The sequence below is a fragment of the Musa acuminata genome, chromosome BXJ2-3, assembly GCF_036884655.1.
Source record: "Musa acuminata AAA Group cultivar baxijiao chromosome BXJ2-3, Cavendish_Baxijiao_AAA, whole genome shotgun sequence".
In the NCBI taxonomy this organism is placed as follows: Eukaryota; Viridiplantae; Streptophyta; class Magnoliopsida; order Zingiberales; family Musaceae; genus Musa; species Musa acuminata.
The window spans coordinates 27557328-27568002 of NC_088340.1; the positions used below are offsets into that span (position 1 = coordinate 27557328).

Consider the following 10675-nt stretch of genomic DNA (forward strand, 5'->3'; position numbering starts at 1 on the left):
CCATAACGCAATTAAAAAGAGCGTCTTATGTCCATGGTCCGATTGGCAAAGCAGCAAATAAACAGATATCTAAAGAGCAATATACTCCATCATCTTTAGAATCTAAATAATCTGCATAAATCTTATGAAACTTTTTTCTTGACTTCAATCTTGGATCACCGTATGCCCAGGAAATCACTGATACTCCAAATACCATAAAAATATATTTTCTTTCCTTCATTTGGTTCTGATAAAATTTTGTTCACAAGTATTGACGAGTCTAAATTAACAACTTCTAGACGGTACACCAAATCCAGTTTATATCATTCGTCTCTTTAAATTCTTAACGATGTAAGACTATCTTCTTATTTCATCTCGACGATAATTGAAGGGGCACACTCCAAACTTGGCACCCTCATTGGTACTACAGAGAGACACCACGCATGTGCATGTGCATGTGCATGTGCATGTGCATGTGATGTGTAAGGATGAGCAATCCACAAGGCTGCGAGGCAGACGTGGGATTCTCACTTTTGCAGGCAGATATGAGATCAACCATTATAGAACCACACTGCTTTCAGATGTGTGGCTAACCATTAGGAAAGAATTGCTTGTCCTTTGATCTTCCTGAGATATGAGCAGCAAATACTGTGTGACAAATGATCACCTTAAAAAGTACCAAAAAACAAGACTCTGATTCCAGAATTGAATGTCAATCCTCCGATAAGGGATTCCTTTCCTCGTCGATATCGATAACAACAAGACGATCTGGGTCCAAGCCTTTTGGTCCCTCACTGTAGAGTGTTGGAAGATAGGCCTTATATGCTGGCAGGTAACGTGATACAAAATCCAAAACCTGCAAGCATAGTTCAAAATTCAGGTATTGCATGTTGAGGCAGAAGAACAAGTCCATACTCCAAATATCAAATTGCTTATTACGAGAAAGCTACCGGGTGATTAATCTTCAAACGGGGAAGTTCATTCATCAACAGAATTGTAAAATGAAAATGACTTTGTCAAACATGATGTCATTACATAAAAGGACAAAAAAAAACACAAAATGACCTAAACTAAAATATATAAATCGTCCGACAAGCTAACAAGTGCTGGCAGCTCAACGTATTATCAAATCATACATACAAAAGAGCAACAAGTAATGGCCAAACAAGTAATGTTTCAGTATGGCTAATGGCATTATACCATAAACTCTATTACTGTATATCTGGCAAATCAAAGACATCCAATGCCTGTTACTAATCGAATACTTATCAGAACCATTAACAACTCAACATGGATGTGATGTTAAATTACCTTAGTTTGTTCATGCCTAAAACAAGAGAAAGAAAAAAAAATTAAGAGAACGATAAAAAAAATAGGACTCACCTCTTCATCAGACATGCCAGGTTTCCCGTCTTCCCTCATGGCCACCTCTGCCTGAAAGCCATAAGATATTATTTGAGTAAAGGATCCATGACGCACGGCACAATAATAAAGGTACTACTAGATAGCAGTCTAAGCAACTTATTTCATCAGCATATGCGGTTCACCTGCAGACGCCACTGGTAAACACAATTGGGATCCCGAATTTTGATGATGATCCATGCTTCAATGAACTTGTCCCAAGCATTATAATAAGCTTTGAGGTTTTCGTTGACCAGTTCTAGCTAAAAATTAGATAGGTTCTCATGAATAAATAACAAAAGCAGAAACAATTAACGGACTCCCTTTATCCCATCAAGAACTTGCCTGTGGGTCAACTGCTTTCACAGCTTCATTTGGAAGAGGTTTGAACCCAAGCATCCAACCTTCAAACAAAACAACCTACATGAACAAAAGAAAAAGGTTAACCAATCTAGGAAACTCATATCCCTTCAAGATCCAAAAAAATAGGGAAATTCTTTCTCCGGAATCTTTGTCAAAATTGATGGATTATTAAAATTTTACAATTTAAAGTAGATATACCTCTACAGGCCCTTCAACCTCTGGCCATGTCGAAGGGTCAGCTCGATCACCCCTGCCTCCATAAGCAGACTGCATAACAAAGAACGTCTATCGTAATTAACCTTTAAAAATGGGCAAAACACCCACAAAAAAGTAAACTGAGATGATACGATCAGCATACCTTGTCATACCGTGGAAGCTTCATCTTCATACCTGAATAGTTTCAAGATAATACTAATCAACAATTTTAACAGTTGTGCAGTTAAACACCTGTCCTTAGCATTTATGTAAAGAATATGTCGCTCAAACCCATAACAACAGATAATAAAAGAGTAGATACTCGTATCTGAAGCCAAAAATGACTCCGATGACAAATGAGTAAAATAATACCTTTCTTTGTTAATTTGCTTAAAGAAGTAAGAGTATCAATGGAGAATTGCAGGTCGTGGCTTCCCGCATTCCCACGAAACTGAAAATATGTGATACAACTATGTTATGCCAAATAATCTAATCAAACTTCCAGCATCAATAGCCTTGAAGATGGAAGACTTATGACACCACAATGCATCATAGATTGCACATATACTGCAAGATAAAATATTAACTTCTTTCAGCACCTCTAATAGAGCGTTTCCAGGATTTTGACTCCTTAATTCCGCCTAGGTACAAAGCCCGTAATCAGAAAAAAAAAAGGAATTTTAAGGGAAAAAAGAAAAGGAAAATTTGTATCTAAATGTGTGTATATGTACCTGTCCCTCAGCTGTCAAATAGAAATCATCAATTGATAAAGTTGCGGAATTCCTGGGAAACAACTTGCATTAACTCTATTATAATTGAGCTGATTTCAACAAACACCAATACTACATTGTGCATAAGCATCTAGCAAAATAAAATTGTCTGAACATTATTTTCTTATTTTCTTCTTTCACAAAGGTCTAGTGAGGTTACCTCCCAGATCGCCGGAAAAGGTAATCAAGAGCAAATACAAGAGTAGTTTTTCCACTACCTTGGGGAGCGCTGATACCAATCTGCAAAGAAAAAGTCACTCTTTCACTATACGATTGATGACTTTTCTATCCGTTATTTTCAATTTTCATATTTTTCACTTTTGTTTCACCTTATGTTGGAAAATAAACTTCTCCAGGATGCAGAAGGTCATATCTATTCAAGATGGCCGATCTTAAATATTGGAGTAATGCCTCAATGTTGATTGACAAAGATATATATACAAACACAAGAATAGACCGAAGTTGTAATTGGAATGCAATCAAAGAGTAATCACATTATACCACAAGTGGAGGGATATCATCTCCTTCACTGAACATGGAGCGGTGGCGCATAAGTTGATCTTCGCACCAGAGGAACACGGGTACGTAAAAGTGGTAGATTCTGATCTTCTCGGGGGGCGACAAGCTCAGTTCATTGAGGCGGAACAGTTGGCACAGGTGCACCCCGGTCTCCAGCCACTTGTCGATGGATTCCGCCACCGATTCAGCGGTAAGACCCAACCGCTTCATCAGCGGACCCGCGCAGATGAACTCGAAGAGGTCACTGACAGAGGAGATGAGAGCTGGAGATGTGGGGAAAGCGGAGCGCAGGGCCATCAGCCCCCGCCCTTTGATCGCAGCGCCGTTTGATCGTCCATGGTTCGAAGATGGAAAATCTAAACACAACGTAAAAGAATGTCGATATGGGAAAAGGGGGAAATGGAATTGGAAAGATAACCCTACGAATCCAAAAGGAGGAGGGCAGACCAGATACGAAGGGGAGGAAGAATCGAGGACAAGAGGAGGCAGCAGCAGAGCAACAAGAAGGCGGGAAGGAGAGGAGAGGAGAGGGGGTGCTGCGGGAGCAAGGGGAGGCTCCTCCTCCTCCTACTGTTGCTGTTGCTGCAGAGGCGGAGGCGGAGGCGGAGGCGGGCAGCGGCGAAGGGTGGTGGGAGATGGCGCTGAGAACCCTCATGTTCCCACAACGCGGCGGACGAGGGATGTTCAGAGACGAGGAGCTTCCTACTGTCTATCCAAATCCCCTCGTCCGCCTGCTTTGCTCACACGTGGAATTATAGATAGGCCACTGTGAATTGGGCTGAGCCCACATAAGTGACCATCGAATTCCGCCTCTTTGTGTCTGTGGTGACATACTTCCTCCATCGGTGTCCGTAACGGGTAGGGATGGAGTTCCCTCCACAATTCGGCCCTTGCAAAAGAGTATCGTTGTGTGGTTCAAAAATAAGCAGAATGAAACCGCTGCGGAGGGTCTTTAGACGCACAATTAACTCATACAAAAGCATCCTTTAATTAGATTTGGTTTGGGTTTATGATTGAAATCCGCGTCGTTGTATCGAGAAAACGTAATCCCATCACAGCAGGCAACAGTGTACAGGAAAGTTGATTAATCGAATGTTGAAACAAGAACGGATAGAAGAAGAACACGAACAGATGAGATTGTTTACTTGAAACCTCTGACTCTGATCCTTCACACATTTATTCACGATTCAGAATAATATCCTTCATCCATATGCCATGGAATGACAAATGGAGTCGTTGTAAGCTGTTTCCTTCTTCCATCCACGCCTTCATAACCTTGAAGAACATCTACTTGTAACAACAACACAAGTCGAGCAATTTGGTTGTTTGCTTTGCTGGAGGAATGAGAGAGGAAAAGGAGAGAACCAAGGAGGACAATGGAGAGAATCTGATGGAGGACTTCACCGCAAGAATCCTCATCAAAAGAAAGGAAGAAAGAGAAGAAAATTCCCACCTTTGCCGACGGAGGGTAGGTGGGTGGCAAAAAGATGTGCAGAAGAATTAAAAGACGGGAGGTGGAGGTGATGTATATGAAATTCCAATGATAGCCGGCAATGGTTCGTCGTATACGGGTGAGGGTGCAGGTGACGGCGCCTCGATGCATGGCGGTGAAGGCGGTTCGATACAAGGAGGTGGTGGCGGCTCGACACATGGAGGTGGGAGTGGAGGTGAGTTTGATGGAGGCGGCGGCGGCGGCCGGGAGTTGGGTGGTGGTGAGTACGACGGAGGCGGCAGTGAGTTAGGCGGTGATGGGTAAGACGGAGGCGGCGGTGAGTTCGGTGGCGGAGGGGCTGAATAGATCGAAGGTGGTGGAGATGAGTGCCATGGAGGAGAATGGGGTGGGCTTGGTGGCAGCGAAGATGGAGAATATGCCGGTGTAGGGAAGATGGGGTTAGGTGGCGGTGGAGACCGATTGCAGTAGACGGGAGGCGACGGAGATCGTGAGCAGTAGACTGGCGGCGGCGGTGATGGAGATCGGATACAGTACGACGGCGGTGGTGGAGAAGGTGGAGGCGGCGACGGAGGTGGAGGGGATGGAGGGGGAGGCGACGGTGGAGGAGGAGAAGGGGACGGTGGAGGAGGCGACGGCGGCGGAGAAGGTGGAGGTGGCGACGGCGGTGGCGGATGGAGTCGAGGAGGCGACGGCGGTGGCGGAAAAGGTGGAGGAGGTGACGGTTGCGGCGGAGGAGGGGAGGCCGGCACGAAGGGCTTGCAAGTAAAAGCAGAGCAGTCGACGGGATGATGAGACAGGAACGACTTACATTGGCGCTCTGAGCGCTGCTTCGGCCTGTCGGCAAGGCAATTGCGGCGGTCGTCGAACGATTCGACCGCGAAGCACTGGGGCGGCTCCCCGGTAAAGAAGTTGTAGGAATAGGTAAAGTTCTTGAGGCGCGGCAAACCGCAGATCGAGGCCGGGATACCTCCGGAAAGCAGATTGTGTGCTACATCGAGCTGCTCCAGGCTGACCATCCCGCCGACGTTCGGTAGTGGCCCAACAAGCCTGTTGAAGCTGACGTCGAGAACGGTGAGGCTCCTGAGGAGGCCGATCTCCGGAGGGAAGCAGGAGCTGAGGCCGTTGTTCATGAGGATGATCTCGTTGAGCGTCCTCGACATGTTGCCGAGGCCGGCGGGCAGGCAACCGTGGAAGCGGTTGTTGGCGAGGACGACGACGGAGACGGGGGAGTTGCCGAGGTTGTCGGGGATGTCGAAGGCGAAGCGGTTGTGGTTAAGGAAGATGGCGTCGAGGTCCCTGTCGAACAGCTCCGGGGGCACCGCGCCCTCGAACTCGTTGATTCGGAGATCGATGTAGCGGAGGGAGGGGAGGCGGAGGACGACATCGGGGAAGGGGCCAGCGAGGCGGTTGTTGCTGACGTCGAGCTCATGGAGGAGAGCGAGGCGGCGGAGGGAACGGGGGAGGGTGCCGCAGAAGCGGTTGGAGTTGATGTGGAGGAGGGCTAGGTCGGCGAGGAGGCCGAGCTGGTCGGGGAGGTAGCCGGCGAGGTCGCCGTGGTTGAGGTCGACGCCAGCGACGACAGTGAGGGTGGGGTCGGAGGGGAGAGGGGAGCAGAAGACGCCGGTGTAGTTGCAGACGGCGGGGCCGACCCAGTTGCCGGTGAGGTTCATAGGATCGGAGACGATGGCGAGCTTCCATGCCTGGAGGGCAATGTAGGCGTCACGGAGGCGGGAGTTGGGGAAGGACGAGTCGTCCGCATCTTGATCCTCTTGGACAAGCCGCCGCAGGCGCGGCATGTGACCATGGCTCCCCGAGCAGGAGGAGACGAGAGGGAGGATGAGAAGCCAAGACAAGAGGAGAAATGAGAGGGGATCGGCCTCGCCATGTTTCCTCATCTCATCTTCCTACTATTTTCGAAGCAACACTTGGATGTGACTGCCGAGAGAGAGGCGCTGCTGCTTGTGTTTCTTATTGAAGGTGGAGATGCAGGGAGAGGGGCCTCCCAGTTTTCTGCGAGTTCAAATGAAGTGAAACGGGCAACGATGCACGCCTCGCGGTGGAAAGCCAAATCACGGCTTAAAGCCCACCTTCCCTCGGACGGACGGTCTCTATGACATCTTCTTTCCTCCAAGTGCTATTTTCTTTTTTATTTTTCTGTAATATGTTATCTAATGCTTATTTAGTATCGGAGGGTTCTTGACCGGATTGTTGTTTGTACCGTTTTGTTGTTTGGACTTTGCAAACTAGCAAATACGTAGTAGGAAAGAGTGAAATGAAATACGATGCCGTTCAACAGGCATCGGGAACGTAAGTTTTCTAGATGGAACAAATCGAATGAAGTCGTTTAATGATGAAATATGGTTTAGATGTTTAAGATGATTAAGAACAGAGTGCTGCCGCGTTTCGGGCCCGCCCGTCGGAAACGCTGGGACACGGCACGGATGCCATGTGTATTAGTGTATCCTCTACGCGGTTGGTTGGTTGATCCTTGATGACACAGCCGCTTCTCCTCCCGAGGAACACAAGCACGTGACAGACGCCGGCGCGGGCTCGACAGATGAATGAATGGCTGTAAGTTTCGAACGCGTGAGCGGGCGAATAACACACGAACGACCATTATCACATATTACTTTGGACACAGAACCAAGTCGAGTCTGATTTGTTAAGATTTGCTGACTCGATCCTCGCTGGCGTTTACATACCACGTCATGTAGCAGAGTCCGCCAAAAGACAGCTGGCTTACATAATTGTCCACGGTAATCAATCAGGTGTTTTTGTTTGGCCCACCCGAGACCGTGGTAGAACGATAGACTCTCACGTGATAACCAAGTGTAACGCTCCATAGAAAACACGAACATGGGTTTCTTTGGCGCAATTTTGTCTCTGTCCCCATCATTTGTACTTGGTGCAGACCGACATTATGAGATATTTATGGAGGTAAGGGGAAAGGTGCAACAGGCGGGAAGAGGGAGGCCAACAGGCCGGATGCTCGAGAAAGGACGCAGGGGGCAGGTGCACGTGCTGTGCTGTGCTATGCTGTGCAGTGCAGTGCAGAGGAAGGACCCACGGCCTGTTTGCCGACGGCACGAGTGGAACGCGTGCGCGCGTGGTGGTGTCGGTGGACGGCGCACGGTCCGACTACGAGACCGAGAACGGGAACAGAAACAAGAGCCCTAAGAACTTGAGATGAAGCGAGAGTGAAGACGTGACCAAGCCAGACCGCCTGGGCTAATCACTACATGACGAGGAAGGTGATAGTAGATGAGATTTGATGAGATTTTTCCAACTTGATATTTTTTTCAATTATATGTGAAAATCTTACGCTCGATTGAGGAAAATCATCTTTTTCATTATGTATAAATAGATATTATATCAAATTAATTAATATGTATTTTTACTTTTATACTTCATTCTGTGGTATCAGAGCATTTACCTTTGAGCAATACTTATCTCCTCGTTGTGTTCTTTGTTGCCAGAACTACACTGCCACCACTCGCAATCAGCCATCGCTCGCGTAACACCTGAACAACGACGCCATCACTCTAGTCGGAGCTCCAAAGGCTTTTAACTGGCCTCCTCTACAGCTCCAACAGCCAGCATTGCACTCCCTGTGAGAGTCTTAAGTGTGAGTGCTGCGGATGACGCTCTCTTCTTGTCGTCGTATGTTCCGCACAAGAGACTGCCCTTCTTCATTAGCGAAAAGTCGCTCTCTAGCATATCTACACCTTCTCCTCCTACGGTTACAATCCATTGCATCTACTCTCTAATAGTTCTGTAGCTTCTCTGTTGCACTGCAAATAACGTCACAGTGCTACAGCCTCTCTACCGCACTACAAATAGTGTCGTAATGCTGCAATCTCTCTACCGCACTACAAACAGCACAATCCATTGCATCTGCTCTTTAACGGTGCTGTAGCTCTCTCTGTTAGTTTGACAAATCTCGTGGTCCACTTAAAAAAAATCAGATCTGTTATCTGGTCTTGAAACTATAAATAAGGGCTTAGGTTTTAAAATCAGATGCATCATAAGAAAAATCTAAATGTTTACTTTGGTTTAAGTCCATACTCATTTAAATAGTTTGGACTTATAGTTTGATTTTTCTTGTTTAGTATTTTCGAGTATTTTATGACATAGGAACATCTTCCTAAGGCATTTGTAATTGTCCCTCTTTTACAGTAGTAATTTGCTCCTCTTTCGTCCGTGGATGTAGGTCAAAGTCAATTGACCGAACCACGTATATTTGGTGTTCTAGTGTTCTTGTCTCGCTTTTATTCTTTCCATTTTATTGTCTTGTTGGGTTGCCAAAATTACCTTGTGATAAATTTCCTAGAGCTAGCTCTAACAAACTGGTATCAGAGCCTGGTTCTGGGATCTTTTGGCAATGAGGATAATAACAAAGATTGTTGTCGAGAAATTCGATAGAAATGTCAACTTCGGCTTGTGGCAACTCAAGATGGAGGTCATTCTAGTTCAAGACGGAGTTGATTTGGTACTACAGGGAGCTGAGAGCATTCCAGATGATATGTCAAAAGAAGAGCTTGCGGGTATAGATAAGAAGGTCCGATCAAGCATCATTCTAAATCTCTCTGACGAGATTTTACAGGAGGTAGCTACGGAGACTACGGCTAAGAGCATGTGGGACAAGCTTAAAACCTTGTACATGAAGAGGATAGTGGAGAATCGTCTCTACTTGAAACAGAGTCTGTATATGCTTCGGATGATTGAAGGTACATCTATACTCTCGCATCTTGATAAGTTTGATTCTTTGGTTATGGATTTGGAGAATATAGATGCAAAAATTGATGATGAGGATAAGGCTTTGTTACTCTTGTGTTCTCTTCCCCAATCTTTTAAGCATTTCCGTGATACTTTGATTTATGAAAAAGAAACAGTTTCGTATCAAGAAATTAAATCTGCACTGAAATCTAAGGAGCAGATAGACAGGAATATCACTGGGGAAAGTAGAGAGAATCAGGCTGAGGGTCTGGTTGTTAGGGGGAGAATGGATAAAAGAGAATTTGACAGTAGTAGATCTAAATCTAGATCTAAATCCAAACATAGAAATTTGGAATGCAGATATTGTCATAAAATGGGGCACATTAAATCTGATTACTTTAAATTAAAAAATAAATTAAAGCAAAAGGAAAAAATTTGTTGAAAAAACTACTGAATCCGCTGAAGTTAGTGTAGCAACTGATGAGATTGTTGGAAATATTTTTCCTGCTATTGATGACAGGACGAGGTCTAAAAATGAATGGATTTTAGATTCAGATTGTTCTTATCACATGTGTCCCAATAGGGATTTATTTTCCACATATGAATCTTGTAATGGTGGAATTATTTTGATGGGCAATAATGCCGCATGTGATGTTGTTGGTAGAGGTACAATCCGAATTAAAATGCATGATGGTATTATGAGGACGCTCACTAATGTTAGACATGTTCCTGATTTGAAAAAGAATCTCATCTCTTTAGGCACCCTAGAGGCCCTTGGGTGTAAATACACAGCTGAAGGTGGAGTTATGAAAGTTTCTAGAAGTGCCCTTATTGTTATGAAAGCTTGTAGGTCTGGTAGCTTGTATATTCTGCAGGAAACTACTGTCACAGGTTCGGTTGCAGTTTCGTCATCATCATTGTCTGATTCTGATATCACCAAATTATGGCACATGCGTTTGGGTCATATGAGCGAAAAAAATTTGAGCATATTAAGCAAAAGGGGTCTACTTTGCGGACAGAGTACTGGGCCACTTGATTTTTGTGAACACTGCATTTTTGGAAAGCAGAAAAGGGTCAACTTCACTTCTCCGGCAGTTCACAAAATGAAAGGTACTCTTGACTATATTCATTCAGACCTTTGGGGTCCAGCTCATGTTCAATCTAAGGGTGGTGCCATGTATATGTTGACTTTCATTGACGATTATTCCAAGAAAGTTTGGGTTTATTTTCTGAAGCATAAAAATAATATTTTTCTAACCTTTAAACAATAGAAGGCTTT

At 45.2% G+C, this 10675-nt stretch overlaps 2 protein-coding genes across 4 annotated transcripts; both read right to left on the reverse strand.

Moving 5' to 3' along the window:
• Nucleotides 1-537: 537 nt before the first annotated feature.
• On the reverse strand, nt 538-3960 carry LOC135607521 (D-glycerate 3-kinase, chloroplastic-like). 3 transcript variants are annotated; one of them, XM_065099448.1, is made up of 12 exons: nt 3675-3960; nt 3210-3583; nt 2869-2948; nt 2670-2721; nt 2538-2579; nt 2311-2389; nt 2102-2133; nt 1942-2010; nt 1726-1800; nt 1527-1643; nt 1363-1413; nt 538-835 (listed from the first exon to the last, which is right to left on the reverse strand). In XM_065099448.1, the coding sequence occupies exons 1-12, from the start codon at nt 3880-3882 to the stop codon at nt 692-694; spliced, it is 1323 nt and encodes a 440-aa protein (XP_064955520.1). In that variant the 5' UTR covers nt 3883-3960; the 3' UTR covers nt 538-691. The 3 variants fall into 3 exon arrangements, with proteins under 3 accessions (XP_064955520.1, XP_064955519.1, XP_064955521.1); XM_065099447.1 differs by having other exon boundaries at nt 2526-2579; XM_065099449.1 differs by having other exon boundaries at nt 631-835; nt 1527-1639; nt 2526-2579.
• A 337-nt stretch (nt 3961-4297) lies between these two features.
• LOC135607520 (leucine-rich repeat extensin-like protein 3) lies at nt 4298-6766 on the reverse strand. The gene has a single exon (XM_065099446.1). The coding sequence runs from the start codon at nt 6573-6575 to the stop codon at nt 4728-4730; it is 1848 nt and encodes a 615-aa protein (XP_064955518.1). The 5' UTR covers nt 6576-6766; the 3' UTR covers nt 4298-4727.
• Nucleotides 6767-10675: the final 3909 nt, after the last annotated feature.